The sequence below is a fragment of the Glycine soja genome, chromosome 20 (assembly GCF_004193775.1).
Source record: "Glycine soja cultivar W05 chromosome 20, ASM419377v2, whole genome shotgun sequence".
Classification (NCBI taxonomy): Eukaryota; Viridiplantae; Streptophyta; class Magnoliopsida; order Fabales; family Fabaceae; genus Glycine; species Glycine soja.
Genome location: NC_041021.1, coordinates 30,182,527 through 30,206,150, shown reverse-complemented (window position 1 = coordinate 30,206,150; position 23,624 = coordinate 30,182,527). Strand labels below are relative to the sequence as shown.

Here is a 23,624-nt window from a genome sequence, read left to right as displayed (position 1 = left end):
CATTAGGGTAGTCCCCACACGAGAAGAGAACTCCTTCCTTGCCTTCCTTCCAACGAGGAAACCAATTGATTGCGTTGCCTCCTATTCCAGCCAAATGTTGGTCCCAATCGACTCTTCCTTTTTTGCCGCATGAGCGATAGCTTTGAAGTGGACACGGGTGTCTTGTGTCTTGTTGGAATAGGTGTGAAACCAACCACACACAGAGAGCGGGTAAACAACAGACAATCCGTGCACTATTTTTCTCACATCTCCGGTCAAAGGTATCAAACAAATCTGCCAAGATAGCCACCACTGAACTCTCCTTGCTATAGTGATACGCGAGGAAAGCGTCAATGGCGGCTAAGTCCACCAAACCGTCCACATTTGGAAAGAGGACAACCCTAAAAATCAACAAAGCTAGTATATCCACAAACGGGCCCCACTTCTCTTGGCTAGCCATATCCCTTGCCTTGCCTTCCAAGTATTTCCGTGGCAGGCCTACTACGCCGTTGCGAGTTTGCTTCATGTGATCCAACTCTTTTGCCGAATCCCCAACCACAGTGGCAATCTTGCTCAAGGAGGGAAGAAACCCGGAGAAAAGATACGGTTTTCTCCCCCCAAGAGGGCATCCTAATACTTCCTCAAACTCTTCAATAGTCGGTATCATTTGGAAGTTCCCAAACGTGAAACACCTCAACGGCTGGTCGTAGTATTGGGCGAGGGATACGACAGCTTCCGTAAATACCTCCGCTGCGGTCAAATCTAGAATCTTTCCGTACACTTTGCGGAAGGCTTGCCTTTGGAGAGGTCCCATCAATCGTCCCAATTCCTTGAGGCTGGTGACATCTAGACTTTTAACCTTTACTTGATAAAACCTTTTGCCGTTTTGATTTGTCCCCATCATTTACCTAAAAAAGGGGTGGATCAAGACTCCGACATGAATGATGCAATGCGTATGCATGAAACGGAAAGAAAACAACACAAAGGGGTAATTCACATATACGAGACTGCAGAGATCCAATTTTAATGCTACGTTTTGGGTATGATGGCGCCTCAACGTAGTATTAAAAAGGTTACGTATTCCTCTAAAGAAACCAAACATCACTAGCAAAACTATAAACTGGTGCTATTTACCAAAAAATGCATGAGGACGAATGGCACGGAGCGTGTTTGCTCTTTGCCCCTATTTGGGAACCTATAGGACAATATCTAGGGGTCTCTAATAGCTACTCCCCAACAATTCATAACTCACACGGCTGTTTTCTAGAGGTATCATCACTCAAGATAACAATATTGTGGCGGTATGGAATACCAGCGACAACACATTATAAAGAGAGAAAGCTCTAGACAAAGTTTCACTATTATCAAGAAAGTCGGAGACCTAGCATGATAATAGATTCCCCTCCACTCCTTAATGTCCCATGAACCCGGGTATAGGGCCCCTTTTTTACTCAAACCCGTGGGTGCTTAGAATGCAGTGTAAAGAATGTAAAATAGACAACAATTATTTACATTTTACACAGTTCAACAAAATGCACACACAAAGTTTCACAATTCCACAATTCTTTAAAATTGGCCTAAATCACAAAAAAGTCCCCAGTGGAGTCGCCAACTGTCGCAACGTGCCCTTCACGGGCGAGCGAGGGCGAGGCTCACGGGTGCGCTTTCCAAAGGAGGAAAGATGCGCGGAGTCGCCACCAACGTTTATTTGTGGAAAACGTCGGGAAAACCGAAGGAAACCGGTCAAAATGAAAATTCTAAGTTCGGGAGTTGTATTTACGCTTGAGGAAGGTATTAGCACCTCTTATGTTTGTCTTGAAGGACAACAACCTATTTTTAGAATTGTGGAAATTGTGTTATCTTAACTTTTAGTTCTTTTTATTTTTTGAGGTCGACAAAAGCGGGGGCTCTTGCTCCTACGTACCCTCTATCAAAGAGGAAATCAGACCTACGTAGTTCTTTCTCATGCGTGAATCAAGTGATTCTTTTTACTTGAAGGGTGATCATTTTAAGGCGTTGGACCTTAAAAATGATCCATTTTACTTGGTAAGAAACTGAAATGATAAACTTTCAAAACCCTATTTTTTGTGGACAAGCTTGACTAGGCGAGTTGATTTTAGCCTTAGTTTCACTTTAGTTATTAGTCAATTCAATTAAGAATGAGAAACCCCAAAGAGAAAACGTCCGATTGATTTTTCGCTTTATTTTACTAAAAAGGTATTTTTTGATTATTATATTATTATTTTACCTCTTTTTTTTATTTCCAACGTGGTTACGACATGACCGAACGGTCGGAATTCATTTTAACAGAAATTAACGGATGATACAATTCAAATAATCGGTGGAAAGTTATTTTATTTTTAGATTAGGCAAGAAATGACTTAAATAAATGACTGAAGCACGTCAAAAGGGGGTATAGAAAGCGAATGAAAATGAGAATAAAAATACATGAAACAAAATGTGGACCACCACGGGTACATAGAATGAATTGAAAAGCTCGGTTTGAGGTACTTACCCGTTGAAGACTGAAGAAAATGAAGAACGAACGAGGAATGTTGAAGAACGGTCGAGAATCTTCGCGTAATTACTCACGCAAACGTTACGGAAACGTTACGGAATCGCCTCGGCTTGGATTTTCTTCATGGAAATAATTTTCCTCAACAATTTCGAGAGAATAAGAAGTGTCAAGAAGGCCGAACCCCTTCTCCCTTCACTCCTCCCCCTATTTATAGCAAAATAGGGGAGGAGCTTGCCACCCAGCTCGCCCAGGCGAGCAAGGTTGCTTCCTCCAGAAGCAACAACCTTCTGGAGGAAGAATCTGGAAGGCCCAAGTGGGCCTAATTGCTATTTGTACCCCCTTTTTACTAAATGCACCCCCTTACCTTTTTTGGTAATTCTTTTTCCGTAACGTTACGAAACTTTACAAATTTCGTAACGATACTTATTTTCCTTCCGCAAGGTTACGAATCCTTACGGATTATGTATTTACCCTTTTTTAGCTTTCGAAGAAGTTACGAAAACTCACGGATTGCGAAAAACACCTCCTTTCGATTTCCGTCACATTACGGAATTTTCACGGATCGCGTAAGCCTGCTTCCTTTTGATTTTCGGAACGTCTCGGGACTTCACATATTGTGCAACAAAGGGTGTCAAGTATCTCGAAGCGGCCAATCAAAGGTTGTATATCATCAAATAATAATCCCCGGACGAAATTAGGGTATGACAACTTCCATATGGTGAATTCACCCAAAAAAAAATGCCATGTTAGGTGATGTTATCAATGCTTGGGCCAATTGGAGTAAGGTTGCGAATGTAGTATAGGGTTTGACGTTGTTGTTAGATGTAAAATTAAAAGAGTTTTGCAATTCTAAAGATATAGTCTTAGTGTCATATTGTTACTTTTTAATAAGATAAAAGATTTAACAATACAAACTTTAGGTTTTAGATGTAATATCATCTTATAAATTTTAATTTATAAAAAAAATATTATTTCATGAAAATATAAAATTATATTCATACAAATTTTTGTTCCACACATCACACGGGTCCATAATCTAATTTTAACTAATAATGCCATATAATTAAATAGCTTAAGTAATACTCTTTTCATCATATAAAGTAATGTACACCAAACCAAATGATAGTATTTTATTATCTTTTAAAATATTTATATATGTGTTTTAATGATGATATTTTTTATTTGTATTACAATAAATAACATCGATATCTTAATATAAATAAAAAAATGTTGTCACTAAATCACAAACATCATTTTAAAAGATAAATATAATATATAATAAAAAATAAAATTATATAAATATACATATTCTAATGTATGTCAAAATAGAATTTAATCTTATATATTATATTTTAAAAGATAATATAAGAGATTATAAAAATATTATAAATTAAAATAAAATAAAATTTGAATTTCAAACTATTTTTACATAAAATCTATATTAATAATATATTTTGCACTAAATATTTAAATGAGCATTTAGGTGTAATGATAAAGGAGTGTGTTTCTCACTCCAAGGACTATGATTTTAGTCCTTCCTCAAGCATTAAAACCAGCTTTGGAGACTTAGATAATAAATTAAAAAATAAGAAAAATTTGGTGAAATAGACAAAATAGGAGGACAAATTTTACAATTAAACCTATAATCTAACATAACATTTTTAATCAATTAACATAACAATGGCTCTAATACTCCTATGAACTTTTTTTTCATTGAATCATCTTATATTCTCAAGAATGTATTTTAAAAAGTATTTATTTGCTTATTATTGATTTCAGAAAATGTTATATATAATTTCCTTTCTTACCATGTTTTCCTCAATTTATATTCCCATGAGCATCATATATTTATTATTTGGTTCAAAATAATCAATCACAAATATTTTTTTTATTGACTTCCATATTTAATCTTTATAAGGATTTAGTTACCGAATGAGAGTGTTTTATTATTATTATTATTACTATATAACGTAGTGTGTTGTGTCTTGCACAGGTATTAAATTCATATTTTATAATATAGGATTTATTATTTTATATTATTTTGAATTTTAACATATTATTAATTATTTAATTTAATTTCGATAAATATATGTTAATAAATGTGTCAAGAAATATTTAAATATATTTTTATACACATTATTTTTTTTATTTTTTCTACAATCTTAGTATTTTTTTTCTTGCATGATATGAACAATCAATTGTGTTGGCTCCTTACTATGTCTTTCTCTTCTCATTGAGGTGTGACATAAAAAAAGGTATTTTTTTCAATTTAATTCTTGTGATATTTTTTCATGCATATTTGACGTAATTAGTTCTCTTTTTTTCTTGCAAATTATACATTCAAAAAGATTCTATCATTTTTTTAATCTTTTGGCATCTACAGTTGCAACAGACTCTTTAATGACGTGTCTAGAACATCCTATTAAAATGCCAAAATATCCAAACACTGAATGTTCGTTGGAGGAAAATGTTAAATGACATGAAAATAAACCATGTTATAAAAGTGTATCGATTGGAAACAAAAATACAGATTAGGATTAGTGCATAAGTACTTATATTCTTAAAGCACAAATTTATCTCAACCTTAAACAGTGTGTTGATTTTGGATTGTAAAGAGAGCATGACAATGAAACAATTAGAGGCATATTTATGCTTCACAAAAAATAAAATAATATTATTTTATGGTGTAACATTTGCTATAATCATACCATATAAAATAAATTAACATGTATTAATATATTAATGGAAGAGTACAAATTTCAAATCAAGACTAACACTATAATCTAAAAAATGGCAATCCAGCGTATTAATTACTAAGATTGCAAAAATCATATAAAATGAATTAAAGGTATGTTAATTAGAGAAAAATCAAAATAATTTAAATCGACTCTAAAGATATATTATTTTTTCTCACCAAATGTTAATTCTTGTTACTAGGTTGAATCAAATTCGTGATTTTTTTTCTTTCTATTTTCTTTAACTATCCAACTTACTTTATATCTCCTAAACATATATATTAATTTTTAAAATTCAATTATTACAAATAGCATAATGTTAATTTTGGCAAATTATAAAAAATAATTAGTTTAAAATAAAATTACATGCAAATAGAATTCAGAATAATATATATTGGTCTTGAATACATTGCGATGACAAATGGAGGTTATAATATATTATCTATTAATAACCAAATTAAGAATTCTAAATTGCACTTTGGAAGCAATATATTTATTTCTAGCATGCTTTGTCAGAACTTCAAGAACATGATCTCTCTGGCTTCAAGGTTGAGCTTCCAGTTGGGAATGGTGGTTGTTATTATGGTAACTTAAAACAGAGAAACATATATATAGAGAGAGAGGTAACGGGGCTGGATTTTTTTTTTCTGTCTAGGGCTTCTTACCCAAGGTGTGCTTGTTGTTGGTCACCCACACCTTAAGCACATGAGGTTGGACGCTAGTTTGGGCACAAAACTCCTGCACAACACTCTCATTGTGCTTAAGAATCCTCCGACCAAGCTTTTCTGCAAAGGCCAACATCTTCTCCTTTTGCTCTTGGGTGAACCTAGTCCTGAAACGCTTCTTACTGGACCCGCCATAAGGAGTGGCACCACTCGTTGGGTCTGACACTGCCTCCAAGTCCTCCCTTGAGGACTGGGCCCCACCATTGCCCCTTGACCTGGTGGGGAGTGCTAGTGTGGTGCATTGTTGCCCTTGCAAACGGGGGTAGCCCACTTGCTCCCCATAGTACGCTGCCAACGGCAACGGCGAGTGGTGGTAGTAAGGCACCAGGTAGGTGTCATTGGGGGTCTCCTTACGATGGAAGTTTCGGTGGCAGTTGCACACGAGGCATTTCAGCGCATCCAGGGTTCCCTCCTCGCCCAGAGGCAAGAACTTGATGCATCCATCAAGTGTGTGGCCGCCAATTTTGACGGTGTGGTTCTTAAGGCACTCATGATACTTCTCATTGTCGTTGTTTTTTAAACAGGGTGGGTGGTGTTGGGGTCACTGGAATCGCCACTAGTATCGCCGCCGCCACTGGCTCCTCTTCTCCTTAACTTGAGGGCAGTATTCCGAAGTCGTTGTGACTCGCTGTTGCTGTAGGCATCCTCAACTCAGTTTCCTCATGTTGCTTAAATTCCATTTTGGAAATATGAGAAGAATTCTTGCTTCAAAGTTGTGATAGCTATGGGTGGTGGATGATTAAGCATAAAAGGAAGCGCTAAAGAGGAAACAAACAAGAAGTGTTGAATGAACTCTCTTTCTCTCTCTCAAATAATAGTTTCAGTTTCATACACTTTTTTTTCTGCTTCTCTATTTTCTCCCTGATCCCCCGACCCTCGCGACTCTTAATTCTTTATCCTTGTACTAAATCCAATTACCTCGGTAATTTTTTATTAGTTTTTTTATTTTTATAGAAACATTAATGTTTGTTTGAGGAGACATAAATTTCTTATCTGTGGAAAACATTAATCTGGGATCATTATTGCTTATAATACTGATTGTTAATAGCAAACAAAAACTAATCCAGTCGATTAAAATCATATCTTACAAGATTGTAAATTTAAATCTGATTGTCAATGAAGACTTTATTAATAAATATTTTTCAAGTAATTTTGTAATTATAATACAATTGAAATATATGTCATTATGATTGATGTCGGCACATCTTATAACACATTTCTTGTAACATGCTTCCTCCATTTTCAAAATAATTGACACTTGAAGTTTTTTCATACAAATTAAGAAAAACAATTTTATATTTTAATGACAAAATCCATAATTGATATTATATTTATATGATCAACAAACAATGAATATGCTAGAATATTAATAATTAATTTTCTTCAATGATTGAAATGAATTATTTTACTTTATATTCACTTTTAAATCTTTTTTCTTTTTATGTTTATGTAGTACATATAACTTTATTTAAACAAGCAAATTATTCTGATTTAGCAATGTATTTTTTTTATAACCATCGTAGTTAGATCTTTGGTTCTTTCATGATTAATGGCACTTAAATTTTATCATCGCTTCCTAAATACACATTCAGCTAAACAAATGCATTTTAGTTTGGGTAAATTAGAGCAAACCCTCCTCTTGATAACTTTTTAAAAATTACACCTAATTCTCTTACTTTGTTTACTATTACAACAACCCCTACTAGGGGTACACAGTGTCAGGTTTTGTAAACATTTAATAGGAGATAATGAAATTTGTAAGGAGTCTCAATGCAATGTTGTTCATACAAGGGGGTTTAGTGTTGGTGTAAAAAATGAGGAGTATTATATGTAATTTCAAGAAACCACAAGGGGTGTTATTGTAATCTTACTCTTTTAGGGTAAAGTCAAACAATACGTTAAAGACGCGTTAATTTATTTGAATAATAAAAGCGAGTCTTTAAAACAAGGTGTGATTCATTTTTTTGAATAATAAATTTATGTATTCTTCAAGGACTAGTTTAAGATGTGGTTTTCGGTGGACCAACCATTATTTTTAACCATTTATAACCACAATAATTAGGGCATTTGCTTCTTCCTTGAGATCCTAAGACACTTCCATAAGTTTTAGTTCTTTAGATAAACGTTGAAACTAAGACTTAATACTAGAGCTTAATTACTTTTAAGGTTCACCACCCCTTTCCAAATATGTGTTCAACTAAACAATGCATTTATGTTTGACAAAGTCAAACAATGTGTTAAAAACATTTTAATTTATTGAATAATGTTGGATCAAGAGGCCTCGGAATAATTAAGAAGGGGGGGTTGAATTAATTATTACTAGACCTTTACTAATTATAAATTTACTCTTCTAAGGCTTTTACTATGTTGTTAAGTAAATGAAGAACATAAAAGAAACTTAACCAAAAGTAAAAGCGGAAATTATAGTGCACAACGGAAATTAAAAGAGTTGGGAAGAAGGAGACAAACACACAAGATTTTTTATACTGGTTCGGCAACAACCCGTGCCTACATCCATTCCCCAAGCGACCTGCAATCCTTGAGATTTCTTTTCAACCTTGTAAAATTCCTTTACAAGCAAAGATCCACAAGGGATGTACCCTCCCTTGTTCTCTTTGAACAACCTAGTGGATGTACCCTCCACTAGAACTGATCCAAAAGAGATGTTCCTTCTCTTGTTCTCAGTCAAACCCAAGTAGATGTACCCTCTACTTGTACCACAAAGGATGTACCCTCCAATGTTTTAAGACAAAGATCTCAGGTGGTTAAACCTTTGAAACTTTGTGAATGGGGATACAAAAGAATTCTCAGGTGGTTAGTCCTTTGAAATCTTTTGTATATGGGAAAGGGAAGAATCAAAAGAATTCTCAGACTGTGTCGTTTTGAATTCTTTGACAAGGGAGAAGAGAGACACAAAAGAATTCAGACGGTTAGTCCTTTGTTCTTTTGGAAAAGGGAGAAGAGAGACACAAAAAGAATTCAGGCGGTTAGTCCTTGGCGAATTATTTTTGGCAAAGGGAGAAAGGAATGAAAAGGATGAATAACACAAGTTTTCAAGGTTTGGAAAACCAAAAAACTTTGAAAAGCTTTTGACAAAAGGAAGAATAAGAAGAAGTTCAAAGAGACTCAGAAATCAATGTGGAAAAATTGCTTGTGTAAAGAATGAATTGGAAAAGATAGATGTATATAGATTGATAGATTGGATTGATGTGAAATGCAAAACAAAGCCTTGCTTTTATAGACTCTTCATGTCTGGTCAAGAGAACCATTAGAAGAGTTATGACCTTTAGAAAAACTTAAAACCAATTTGAAAAAGTCAAAAACTATTTGAAGAGTTACATCTTTTGATTTGTTCAGAAACTTTCACTGGTAATCGATTACCAAATCAGTGTAATCGATTACACAAAGCTTTTTGTGAAAGAATGTGACTCTTCACATTTGAATTTGAATTTCAACGTTCAAGCACACTGGTAATTGATTACCAAAACATTGCAATCGATTACAGCTTTTTGAAATCAATTGGAATGTTGTAAATTCAGTTGAAAGCTTTTTGAAAATCATTTTGCTACTGGTAATCGATTACAATAATCTGGTAAAAGGTTTTGAGAAAAATTCATGTGTGTCGCAACGTGCCCTTTTGCGGGCGAGCGAAGGCGAGGCTCACGGGTGCGCTTTGCAAAGGAGGAAAGATGCGCGGAGTCGCCACCAACGTTCATTAGTGGAAAACGTCGGAAAAACCGAAGGAAACCGGTCGAAACGAAAATTCTAAGTTCGGGAGTTGTATTTACGTTTGAGGAATGTATTAGCACCTCTCACGTTTGTCTCAAAGGAAGACAGCCTATTTTTTAGAATTGTGAAATTGTGTTATCTTAACTTTTATTTCCTTTTTATTTTTGAGGTCGACAAAAGCGGGGCTCTTGCTCCTACGTACCCTCCATCGAAGAGGAAATCAGACCTACGTAGTTCTTTCTTAAGGGTGAATCACACGATTTCTTTTTACTTGAAAGGTGATCATTTAAAGGTGTTGGACCTTAAAAATGATCCATTAACTTGGTAAGAAAGACTGAGATAATAAACTTTCAAATCCCTTTTTCAGTGATTTTTTGTGGACGAGCTTGACTTGGCGAATTGATTTTAGCCTTAGTTTCGCTTTAGTTATTAGTCAATTCAATTAAGAATGAGAAATCCCAAAGAGAAAATGTCCGATTGATTTTTTTTTTTTGGTTTATTATCCCAAAAGATATTTTTTGATTATTATATTATTATTAATCCTCTTTTTGGAAGCACTTCGACTCGATTTTTCTTCACGAAAATGTGTTTCTTGCCCAAAATAGCCGAAATGCATAGCCAAAGGGATCTTGAACATTTTGAAACAGCTCCCCCCTCCCCTATTTATAGAAAAAAGGGAGGTGCTTGTCGCCCAGAGACTTAATGAAGAAGATTTCTAAGCGCACCCGAATTACTAAGTTCACCCCCCTTTTCGTATTTTACGGAAAAGTTACGGAAGCCTTACGGAAGTGTTTTCGAATTTGATTTTGATCTTTTTTCTCTTCCCTTTCACCAATGTTACGTGGAATATGCTTACCCAAGGTTTTCGGAAATTTTACGGAAGTATTACGGAAGCTGCGGAAGCCCCGAAAACCATTTTTCAAAAACGTGGAGGAGCTTGCCGCCCAATTGCTTCCTCCTTAAGCAACCCAACTTCCAAAATGTTCCAGAAGGGCCTAGACTCAAATTGTTATTTTCACCCCTATCTTGATAAGTTCACCCCACCTTCTTTCATAATTTTCGGAAAAGTTACGAAAGCATATATGACTTAACTTTCATCTTTTTTCTCTTCCTTTTCACCAATGTTAAGTGGAATATGCTTACCCAAGGTTTTTCGGAAATTTTACAGAAGTATTACGGAAGCCGCGAAAGCCCCGGAAACCATTTTTCAAAAACGTGGAGGAGCTTGCCACCCAGTTGCTTCCTCCTTAAGCAACCCAACTTCCAAAATGTTCCGGAAGGGCCTAGATTTGAATTGCTATTTGCACCCCTATCTTGATAAGTTCACCCCCCTTTTGCCTTTTTTGGTGATTCTTTTTCCGTAACGTTACAAAACTTTACGAATTTCGTAACGATACTTATTTTCTTTCCGTAGGTTACGGATTCTTACGGATCATGTATTTACTCTTTTTTAGCTTTCGAAGAAGTTACGGAAACTCACGGATTGCGTAACAACACCTCCTTTTGGTTTCCGCCAGATTACGGAATTTCACGGATCGCGTAACCATGCTTTCTTTTGATTTCCGGCGCGTCTTGAGACTTCACATATTGTGCAACAAAGGGTGCCAAGTATCTCGAAGCGGCCAATCAAAGGTTGCATGTCATCAAGTAATAATCCCCGGACGAAATTAGGGTATGATAGTTGCCCCTCTTTACTTACCTCTCATCGGAGATAAGAGGAAAGCAAAGATAAGACACTGATTTCGTCCGTCCTGCACTTTCCGTGATGACGACTCTCGTCTCTACTCCTTCTTTTTTTTTTTCTGCACAACACAAAACAAACAACAACAAGAACAACGAATATAATGTACATATACACATATACACATGTTTGGCGAAGGAACCGATCCAGAAAATAACAGAAAAACATATTTCCCAGTCACCAGAGGCTCCGCGCTTGATAACGGAGGACAGATGAACAGCTCTAGGCAATAACATTCATGGGGCTCCAAAAAAAATTGGAGAATGGAGAATTGGCGAACAACGCTACGCAATAACTTCGCGGGGCTCCAGACTCGTTGGTTGAGGATGCATGAACAGCGCTAGGCAATAACATTCATGGGGCTCCAAAAAAAAAGTGGAGAATGGAGAATTGGCGAATAGCGCTACGCAATAACTTCGCGGGGCTCCAGACTCGTTGGTAGAGGATGCATGAACAGCGCTAGGCAATAACATTCATGGGGCTCTGAAAAAAGTTTGTTGGCAGGACCGAACGGTCCACCGGGTTTTTCCACCTAAAAGGTAAACATGCTTTTTGCAAAGAAAAATAAATCATTTGTGAGAGCACCATATCTTAGAGAAACAATATACTTGTGCCAAGGGTAATCTTCCTTGTAACCGAGAATGAAGGGCAGAATGTCAATATTTAGCTTTTAAATGAACATGCAGGGGAAACATCGGGCTAAGCTGAAAATAAATCACTCATAGTGTATAAAACTCACACAGGCAAGTGTTTCACCCTATTCCCAAACCATAACTGCACCATGACTTTTTTGCACATGATTTCCTATCGAATCAGAGATCACACGTACGATCACGGATCAATAGGATTTTCTCGAGGGTAGTGTTTTTGGAGAGGACACTGGGTGTTTCGGTCTTTTCCTCTTTGTTCATGTGGGGTGGGATATTACCAGTCGAGAATGATTTTGAGTGGCAATCTGAAAGGAAGAACCACCAAAAATGGGTTTTCCTTTGCCGGCAGTCATCTACCTTGCCGAAAATTTATCTGGCTTGAAGAATTTCTGTCCTCTTTCTTTCATTGATCGGGAATTACTCTGTTTTCCCCCGATCTTTTCCTTTTCTTTCTTTTGTTCTTTTCTTTATTTTCATCTTTTTCTTTTTCTTTCTATCCATTTCTTCCTTTTCTTTCTTTTCACTTCTCCTTCCCCATCCCTTTCTTTGGGAAATCGGGTTTTAGCATTCTATTCGCTCTCCCTTGAGGAGATTCCGTTGTCCTTTGCTTCGGGGGAAAGAATGAGGATTCTTTTTTATAGGCCAAGGTTCAAAAAGGTCTAAGGTTGTGTTTCAATGGGGTCTTTTATCGTGGGAACCCAATCTTGATATCTGGGGCGAAACAAATTTGGGTGTCAAGGTGTCGATTTCGGGCTGAACTTCCATATTATTCCATAAGGCACGCGTGACAATGATGATTTGAAAACGACGTGCAAAATTAGTCATGGCTACAGCTAGGTGGGCACTCAAGCATCCCGTTTATGGCATTGTCATACTACGGTTGGGAATTTACACAAACAGACCCAACGTTTCCAAGTTATGTTCTTTCATCCGTTCAATGAATTCATCCATTCTTATCTCGGTTATTCCGGAAAATAAACTCTTAGCGTCAGTCCCTTGTTTCCAGAAGATACATTTGCTCTTTATGAATGATTTATACTTCTTAACTATAACATGTCGACCTTCGCGGTCTTTCTTTCTTTTTCCTTTTTGTTTCATTTTTATATATTCACAAAATTATACACCTATGGTTCTCTATGAAGAAATTTTCTTTGTATATCTACACTCTTGTACATAACAAACTCTTTCTGTATATGCATTGGAACTCTCTCTCTCTTCACGTCACACGGTCAAACCCTATTTACATTCAAAGATCTTTTTCGTTTTTCTCCAACGCACACTTATGGTTCATACAAAAGTTTCTTTATATATACTCGTTCACACACACAAGAATCCCTCTACACGTATTTTTTTATAAAAACCCTTCTATGCACATTTTCCTTTTTCTTTATATACGAAGACATTTTATTCACTACACTTCTCTCCTTTTTTTATCATGATTTTGGTTCATTTTATTTTTAGGACGACGTTCCTAAATGAAAAAATTCTACGCAATTCTAGAATTTCTACAGACACTATTGACAACAACGAAACAAGTACTGACGTAACAACTCAAACGATATGTATGTACAAAACAAAAGTCAATCAACACGAAACAAACGTTAGTCCCTTAGTCAAACAAAAATAAGATGATATGTAACAGGAAAAAATGGAAACAAAAAAAGAAATACGGATCAAGGGATCTCCCAATCATGTGGCTCCGCTCCCTCCTAAGAAATCAAGTAAATTGGTCATCTCCTCGTCCTCGCGGGCCTCATCTGCCTCGTCGGGAGCCTCTGCTGGTGCCACTGGCCAATCTCCGGGCCAAGCGACCTCTTCCTTGAACTGATCTGGAGTAGGGCATGGAAAAGAAGTAAAACCCTGGCTCTGCAGGCTGAGGCTCAACTGGTAAAGACAATCATAGGTCTGTACATGCGCCCGGTGGTTGGCCGCCTGCTGGCGAACCAAATGCCGCAAATACTGCTCCGTATCAAATGATCCAGCTGGGCCAGCCTGATGAGGTGGCTGCGCGTCTGCGGCCTGCGGAGCATCCCCCTGGGCCTGTCTCTGCGTGCAATACTTCTCAATAAAAGCTCGGGTAATGGGCGGCCGAATCACCTTGCTAGGTGCGACGGGGACTCCGAACGACTGGTAGAGTCCGGTGATCAAAGCGAGAAATCCCAGGGCCCTGTTGGACTTATCCGGGTCCAGAGGGTGCCTGGTAGGCGCCATACCTGCAAATAGATAGATGGCATCAGCGATTAACTGAGCCACGTGAATGCTCATCCGTGTCAGGATGGCGTACACCAGTTGACACTTCGGCAGGGGGAGGTCGGAATTATGATCGCTAGGCTGGATGTTGCTGAGCAGCAAAGTCATCCAGATCTAAGTCAGGGTGGTCATGTTGGTGCGCATGATCCGCACCCGTCTTCCAGCAGCAGTCCGGGCAAAATCATGCCCCGATATACACAGCAATTGGGCGATGGCCTCCTCATCAAACCCATCGGCCCGGTTCCTCCTCTGGCCATACTCGCACTCCTGGCCCTCTTCCAGCACTAAAGGATATCCCAGGAACTGACTGAGAGCATCTGCATCGAACGGGATCCACTGACCCCTCACCCAGGATCGCATATCTCGCACGCCCTCCTCTGTAGGCCAAGCATTGGCATAAAACTCGAGGACTATGTATGGGTCGAATTTGGCCATGGGGGTAACCAGTGATGCCCACCGCCGGCGAACTATCTCCTCCTGGAAGTCAGTATACCTGTCGTCCCTGAGCTGGACGCATCGCTCCTAGAGAAATGACCATCCCTTGATGGCCTCGAAGCGCTGCTGGTGCTCAGCGCTCCTAAAATGGTGGTTGTCATATTCGGGAGCGGAACTGGTTCCTTCAGCCACTTTATCCTTCCTGGATCTCTTTGAGGCAAACTTCCTTGGGGCCATCTCCGGGCTGCCTTGCAGCGACGTTCTCCGCTGGCCCAGCGCCGGGAAGGGGTGACGATTGGTCGGTCGTGACCCTATCCTCCATTTGCCTCCATCCCTAAGTACATGCAAGTAGGAGACAAACAATACGCGGCCAATCGTGACCGGTCATCGTCTTACCTTGGTTGATTTCTGCCATTGACTTGTCTTGACTTCTGACCGTGGCCTGAGACGATTCTGCTCCTTGCTATCACAAGATATGCATGTATGAATGTTTCTAATGCGAGGATTTTTTAGTGAAGGCCGGTTAGGTTCAATTTTAATTAAGCATTTGGGGCACCCCATGAACTGAGCGAAGAGGGCTCAGGTTATAACAAAACTAAAGGTTTGAAACCAAAGGGAGGACTGAAACCTCGCCCATCTTTTCTTTTCAAAGAAACGAGACAAGTACAGTGAATGGGAATCCCTAGAGGAAAACCCAGAAGAACGAGAAAAACTCAGAAATAAAAACATGCAACGGTCCTCTCGATTGCCCCAGACTTCAAGCGTAATATCGTTTAACTACATCGGAGTTCACGGGCGAGGGCAGCTCCTCGCCATCCATGTGGGTGAGTATCAGAGCACCCCCAGAAAACGCTCTTTTCACCACGAAAGGTCCTTCATAATTCGGGGCCCACTTGCCTCGATTATCCTTAACAGCGTGGGACATCTTCTTCAGCATGAGGTCCCCCTCGTTGAACTTGCGCGGGCGTACCTTCTTGTCGAATGCGTTCTTTATCCTTCGTTGATATAGACGCCCATGGCTCATGGCTGTCAAACGCTTACCTTCAATAAGATTGAGTTGGTCGTAGCGTGCTTGAACCCACTCTGACTCTTCTAGGCCTGACTCCGCTATTATCCTCTGAGAAGGAACCTCTACCTCAAATGGGAGCACTGCTTCCATCCCATAAACCAAGGAATACGGCGTTGCCCCAGTAGAAGTTCGTACCGAGGTTCTATATCCGTGCAGGGCGAAAGGCAACATATCATGCCAATCTTTGTATGACACTGTCATCTTCTGAACAATCTTCTTAATATTTTTATTTGCAGCCTCTACGACCCTATTCATCTTTGGCCGATAAGGGGTGGAGTTATGATGCTGGATCTTGAAATCCTCGCACATTCCCTGCATCGTCTTATTGTTCAGATTGGTGCCATTGTCAGTAATGATCTTCCTGGGGAGTCCGTATCGATAAATCAACTCCTTCTTGATGAATCTGACTACCACACTCCTCGTGACATTAGTATAAGAAGCCGCTTCGACCCATTTGGTGAAGTAATCTATCGCCACAAGAATGAAGTGGTGACCATTCGACGCTTTGGGTTCGATGGCCCCAATGACATCTATTCCCCACATGGAAAAAGGCCAAGGAGCGGACATAACATTCAGAGGATGTGGCGGAACATTGACATTGTCCGCGTATGCTTGACATTTATGACACTTCCTTACATGAGCACATCAATCGCTTTCCATAGTGAGCCAGTAATAACCGGCCCTAAGGATTTTTCTGGCCATAGCATGTCCATTGGCATGTGTCCCAAAGGAACCGTCGTGGATCTCCTCAATCATGAAGTTCGCCTCTTTGGCATCTACGCATCGTAGGAGGGTCATGTCGTGGTTCCGTTTGTACAGGATGGTTCCACTTACAAAGAAACCGGTAGCCAATCTCCTCAACGTCCTTTTGTCATTGTGAGAAATCCCTGGTGGGTATTCTTTGTTCTCGACATATTGTTTGATGTCGAAATACCATGGTTTCCCATCCCGCTCTTCCTCTATTGCATAACAATATGCTGGCCTGCCCTGAGATTTGAATTCGATGTACGGCAGATCCCCGTGTGGGGCAAGTTGAAACATGGATGCCAGGGTGGCTAATGCATCAGCCATTTGATTCTCTTCCCGAGGTATGTGGTGGAAAGAAATGTCGTCAAAGTACTTGGCTAACCTCAAGATGTGAGTTTGATAGGGTATCAACTTCGGATCCCTAGTTTCCCATTCTCCTTTCAACTGGTGTATCACCAAAGCTGAGTCTCCATACACATTGAGTAGTTTTACATCAAAATCAATGGCCGCCTGAACCCCGAGGGCGCATGCTTTGTACTCGGCCATATTGTTGGTACAATCAAAACCTAGCCTAGCCATGAAAGGAATACACTGATCATCCGGGGATACCAGGACTGCCCCTACTCTGTGGCCCAAAGCATTAGATGCCCCATCGAAGCAAACAATCCATTTGTCTATGTCCTCGTGCGTCCGCTTCTCTTCGAACAGGGCAATGATATCTTCATCTGGGAACTCGGGGTGCATCGGCCGATAATCCAGGAGGGGTTGCTGGGCCAAATAATCCGCCAAGGCACTTCCCTTTACCGCCTTTTGGGTGACATAAACGATATCGAATTCAGATAATAGTACCTGCCACCTAGCGATTCGTCCTGTGAGGGACGGTTTCTCAAAGATGTATTTCACGGGATCCATTTTGGAGATAAGCCACGTGGTATGGCTGAGCATGTACTGCCTAAGCCGATGTGATTCCCATACTAGAGCACAACACGTCCTTTCCAGCATTGAGTAATTCATCTCACATGCGGTAAACTTCTTGCTTAGATAGTAGATGGCTTGCTCCTTTTTCCCAGAATCATCGTGCTGACCCAACAGGCACCCCATAGACTCGTCCAACACGGTCATGTACAGGAAAAGAGGTCTTCCTGTTACAGGTGGCATGAGCACCGGGGGGTTTGCGAGACTCTGTTTGATCTTCTCGAAGGCCTCTTGGCAGTCACTGTTCCACAGGACCGCCTAGTTCTTACGTAATAGCTTGAAAATGGGCTCACAGGTAGGGGTGAGTTGCGAGATAAATCTTGCAATATAATTCAACCTGCCCAAGAACCCCCGAACCTGCTTCTTCGTGCATGGTTCCGGCATTTCAAGGATGGCCTTCACTTTCTCAGGATCTATCTCTATCCCTTTCTGACTTACGATAAATCCTAGCAACTTCCCCGACTTTACCCCGAAGGTGCATTTGGTTGGGTTTAGTTTTAGTTGGTATTTCCGCAACCTTCCAAACAGCTTACGCAGATTGACAAGGTGTTCGTCCTCAGTTCGAGACTTGGCAATCATGTCATCTACGTAGACCTCTATTTCCTTATGCATCATATCATGGAACAACGCCACCATGGCACGCTGATAGGTTGCCCCAGCATTTTTCAGCCCGAAGGTCATCACTTTATAGCAGAACGTCCCCCATAGGGTGACGAAAGTGGTCTTCTCTACATCTTCGGGTGCCATCTTTATTTGATTATACCCCGAGAAACCATCCATAAATGAGAAAAGGGCGAACTTGGCTGTATTATCTACCAATATATCAATGTGTGGCAGGGGAAAATTGTCTTTAGGACTGGCTCGGTTCAAGTCCCGGTAGTCTACACACATTCGAACCTTGCCGTCCTTTTTCGGGACTGGGACAATGTTGGCCATCCACTCTGGGTACCGAGCTACAGCTAAGAACCCTGCATCAAATTGTTTCCTTACTTCTTCTTTAATTTTTAAAGACATCTCGGGTCTCACTCTTCGTAACTTTTGCTTAACCGGGGAAGACCCAGGATTTAAAGGCAACTTATGATGCACAATGTCGGAATCCAGACCGGGCATGTCTTGATATGACCACACAAAGACATCTTGATACTCTTCAAGAAGGGTTATCAAGCCTTGGCGGATAGGCGCAGTCATACCGGTTCCTACCTTTACTTCTTTCTTTTCCTCCGTGGTCCCCAAGTTTACCAATTCGGTTTCTTCTTGGTGAGGCTTCATTTCACGTTCTTCCTGAGCGACCAACCTCTCTAACTCTGGTGAAAGGACATCCTCTTCCTCTTCCTTGTTTATCGTTTGGCTTATATCTCGATCGAAATCGATTGTCAAACCTTTGTTGTTAGGATCCTCAAAGAATCTATACCAAACAAGACAAAACATGCAAAATGATATGAGAAAAGGTGGAATTGCAAGAACAGATGAAACAAGATCTCTTTGTTTTATTTAATAAGGTAGGTTTCACAAAACAAAAGAGAAAGGAAATCTATAGGCTCTAATTACATTGAATCAGCAGTATAGACTTCCGACTGGCTTATCAGGCGCCAGTTCCCCACTTGAGAATTGGGATGGCATGGTTGCACAAAACTTGGCGGGTCTTGAGGGAACTCCTCTTCTACTGCGGCCACCTCCTCCTCGGACACCGTTCCGGCACTGATGAAACACTGGCTAATACGGCCAGGCCATACCCTATCCGCCCGAAGTCTTGACGGCACATTCCTCCTCCCCAGCATCCCGGGTTCATACCCTAATCCATATTTGTATGGATTTCCCATGATATCGACCACATCGGCATTTCCGAGGCCGTCCTTGCCTAGACCCATTCCGGGCTCAAATCCGTTCCTGAGCATAACACGCGCCACCATTATGGCCGCGTTGGAGAGAGAAGGTAGCAACGGACTTGGTTCCACAGAGGCGCAGCTCACCACCTCGAAGGATTGGAAAGCCGTTTCCAATGATTCTTCCGCCGCTTCTACGTATGGGGCGGAGGAGGGAAAGCTCACTAACATATCCTCTTCACCCGACACTATCACTAAAAGTCCACCCACTGCGAACTTCAATTTCTGGTGAAGCGTTGAAGGGACCACTCCCAGGGCATGAATCCAAGGTCTTCCCAAGAGGCAGCTATAGGCGGGATTTAGATCCATTACTTGAAACACCACATTGCAAGTGTGGGGGCCTATCTGAATGGGAATGTCGATTTCCCCCATCACTTCCCACCGAGTACCATCAAAGGCTCGCACCACCATCGAGCTCGGTTTTAAACGTGACGCACTAAAAGGAAGCTTTTCCAAAGTGGTCTTTGGCATTACATTTAAACTCGATCCATTGTCGATAAGCACCTTTGCGACAACATGGTCCATACACTTTACCGACACATGAAGAGCCTTGTTGTGTCCTTTCCCCTCTACGGGAATCTCTTCTTCCGCAAACGCGATATAATTGTTGGTGGTTATATGATTAACGATGCCTTCAAAACCCTCCACTGAGATATCATTGAGGACTTTTATCAACAGCGTACGATGAGGCTCGGAGTTTATGAGCAGTTCAAGCAACGAGATCCTTGCTGGAGTTTTATTCAGTTGCTCGACTACCTTAAACTCGCTTTGTTGGATGAGGCAAAGGAACTCATGGGCCTCTTCCAAAGTCACCGTCTTTCCTTGAAGACCTTCTTTCTTTTCAGCCCCTCTTACCACTGGAGGATCTACTTCTTTCGAGGGGGTGGCTACGTCTGTGGGCTCTTGGACCATAGGCGCTTTCCCCTTGGAGGGAAAATCCGCCGGGTGAGGGGAAGCGAACACTCGACCACTGCGGGTTACGCCACTGAGGCCGGTGATGTTGGTCACCTTAGCTGACAGGGAGTCAACTTCGGTTGCAACTCTTTCGCTGAACGCGGGAGGGGTATACTTCCACGTAACGGCCTTATTACTTTGATATGCAAATGGCGTTGGCTTGGGCACTGTCCGGGGGTATATGGGTGTGGAGCCGGTCCCTTTCCTAGTAAAACATATCACTAGGGCCTTGGGGGTCACAGGAACCTTCTTCTCTTCCGACTGCATGCAAATTTGTGGTTCTTCCCTCCCTCCTATGGACACTTCAAGCTGCCCGCAATCCATGAGCCGCTGAAGCAATTCTTCTACCGCGGGACAGGTTTCCATGTCGTGCGACTCCCCAAGGTGAAACAAACATTCATCCCTTTCGCCTCCGCCACGGGAGACCATACATGCCGCTTGCAGCGATTGGTAGATAAAACGTCTGGAAGTAGCCACCTCTCCTAATCTCCTTGCCCGCGATGGCCCATCCTCTTGGATGGCGTTTACGCTAGCCTTTCCATGACTAGCTAGCGGGTTAGTTTTAACATTTGGGCCTTCCTCTTATAACGATAGCCAGCCGGCACTGATTAGGTGCTGCACTTTATACTTGAACGGGCGGCAGGAGTCAATGTTGTGTCTGGGAGCTCCACTATGGTACGCACACTTGGCACCCGGGTCATACCACTTGGGGTAGGGTGGCTGGAAGACCCTCCCGGGTATGGCTACCACCAAATGATTCTCCAATAATGAAGGCCATAATTCAGAGTATGCCATGGGAATAGGAGATAAGTTATCTTTCAGGAGTGGGCTCTGTGCATTATTATAGCTCGTGTCGGGGGTCGTATTGTTGACTGGCCGGGGCATGGCTGGAGCTGTGCGTTGGGCCGGCGTTCTCTCTGCTGCGGGCGGTCCTTTTACTTGAGTCGGGGGGGAACTCCTGGCTCGGATTGAAAATTTTGGGGGATTGGGCTGGTATGAGCTTTGGATATTTTGGGGTGCTTTCATCCACATCGGGGCGGTGGTGACCGTGTGGGCGTCTCCTTCCTTTTTTCTCGCGCCCACTATTGGGGCTCTTCTGTTGTTGTTGGGGGCCACATTGGAAGCATATTCGAACTTGCCTTTTCGTAGTCCGGATTCAATCCTTTCTCCGGCGAAGACGAGATCCGCAAAGTTAGCTAGCATGTAGCCTATCAGCTTTTCATAGTAGAACGTGGGTAACGTATCTACCATAATTGTGATCATCTCCCTCTCCGTCATGGGCGGTACGACTTGGGCTGCAAGATCTCTCCATCTTTGGGCATATTCCTTAATGGACTCATGCTCTCGCTTAGTCATACTCTGAAGCTGGTTCCGATCGGGAGCCATATCCATATTGTATTGGTACTGCCTAATGAAGGCAGTTGCCAAGTCCTTCCATGATCGGATCTGGGAAGCTTCCAGATTGGTATACCATGCTACAGTTGCTCCGGCCAAGCTGTCTTGAAAGAAATGGACCAACAACTTTTCGTCCACAGAATACGCCCCCATTTTTCGGCAATACATCCGAAGATGCCCTTTCGTACATGTCGTCCCTTTGTACTTATCAAAGTCCAGTACTTTGAACTTGGGAGGAATGACGATATTGGGTACTAGACATAAGTCCGCTAGATCCGAGAATGGGTAATTGCCGAGGCCCTCGACTGCTCTCAACCTCTCTTCAAGCGCCTCAATCTTTCCCTTATTTTCGATGAAGGGAACAAATTCTTTTACGGGTGTGGGTGAAGCTGGGATATGGCGGACTATGTTTGGTTGGGGTAGTTCATGGGGGGACGGATCTTTGAGGCAGAGCAGGGGACCGAGATGGGTATCTCCTTCCTCATCGTCTTGCCCGGGATAGTCGTCATAAGGTGGGAGTTGCCCCTCGAAAGTAGGGGCTTGGCTTAAATCTTTCGGGGTGGCACGGGGAGTGAAGTCCAGAGGCAAGCCATAGGGGTAAGCTTGCGGACTATACCTCTGACCAAACACTGCTGTGCTTCTGTCTCGGCCCGGATTTAAGGCGGGCTGCAGCACCGGCTCCGCTTCCCTAACTGTACTGGAGGCGGTTGCCGTGGCTTTATCCTCTATAGTTTTCTGGAGTTTTAACATGACCTCCGAGATGGAAGCCATTTGATCTTTTAAGGCCGATAGATCGGCCTTCATCTGTTCCTGCACGCCCTCTTCATTATCCATTTTTCTGGATCGAGTGTTATAGGGGTGCCTTTGTGCTTTCTTAGTTATGATGAAATTCCTAAAGAAATAAACAACGGTGAGTATGCCACCAAAACATGAATATGCAAATGAATGATCGGAGCACTTGGATCCACCCCAAGGTTTTTTAGATAATGTGATGAGTTCAGAACTTCTCATTTTATAAAAAGAACAAAGCTTTCATCTAGCCAAGATTATACAAAGGTGTTACAAGAGAACCTAACGGTTTCTAATTATATGGGCCATCAAATCTATCATGTGTTGACAGTAATTGATTAGCCCATGAATCTCCTCGGGAGCCGTACACACTTCGGCCATGGCTTTTGCTTTGGCTAATAGATGCGGGAGGTCTTGACTTCCATTCAAGGTCAAGGCGAACCTATCCATCCACATAGTCGCTTCTTGATGCAATGCATCAATCACCCTCCCTCTTGCTTCTTTTTCAGCGTACACTTATGCAAAATCCTCCGCTAGCTTTTGTTCATGGGTCACAGACTGGTTCAACTCTTCCTTGTATTGCCCTATGATAGCTAGCATGCTTTACTCCGTGGCTTCCAAGTGTTGAGCCAAACTCCTCTTGGACCTTGCGCACGCAGCTAACTCTTCTTTTAAGATCATGCCATGCACCCGTGACCGGTCTCTTTCCTCTCTTCGGAGCTTGAGCTCATTGTTGCTACCCCACAATGCTCCTCGGAGTTTCTTTCGGCCATGTTCCTCCTTGCGGGCCCTTTTGGTTTCTTGTTCCAGGGCTTTTGCAGTGGCCGCGTTTTCCTCTTGTAACTCGGTGCACTCTTTCCGGATGTGTGCAGCGGCTGATTTGAACTTCTCCTTGGCGAGTCTCGCCTTCCTTAGCTCTAATTTTAGAGCTTGGACATCTTCATCTTCCTCCAGAGCTTCGAAGTTCTCCTCACTGATAACTTTCAATTTGGAGAGCCAATCTAACCCTCGCGTGTGAACTCTTAGCCATCCATGATAACCACTGATGAC

General features: G+C 41.4%; 1 protein-coding gene across 1 annotated transcript; it reads right to left on the bottom strand.

The window, feature by feature from the left end:
• Positions 1-5,883: 5,883 nt before the first annotated feature.
• Positions 5,884-15,084, bottom strand: LOC114401970 (zinc-finger homeodomain protein 1-like). The gene is made up of 2 exons (XM_028364536.1): positions 14,986-15,084; positions 5,884-6,453 (listed from the first exon to the last, which is right to left on the bottom strand). Exons 1-2 carry the CDS (start codon positions 15,082-15,084, stop codon positions 5,884-5,886), a joined length of 669 nt encoding a protein of 222 aa, XP_028220337.1.
• Positions 15,085-23,624: the final 8,540 nt, after the last annotated feature.

Bases quoted from the DNA above. Each gene is read 5' to 3' on its own strand.
- LOC114401970 (XM_028364536.1), bottom strand. From the start codon at position 15,084: ATGGAGGATAGGGTCACGACCGACCAATCGTCACCCCTTCCCGGCGCT. The intron at 6,454-14,985 runs GTTTGCCTCAAA...GACAATGAGAAG, and splicing joins CCGGAGATGGCCCCAAGGAA to TATCATGAGTGCCTTAAGAA.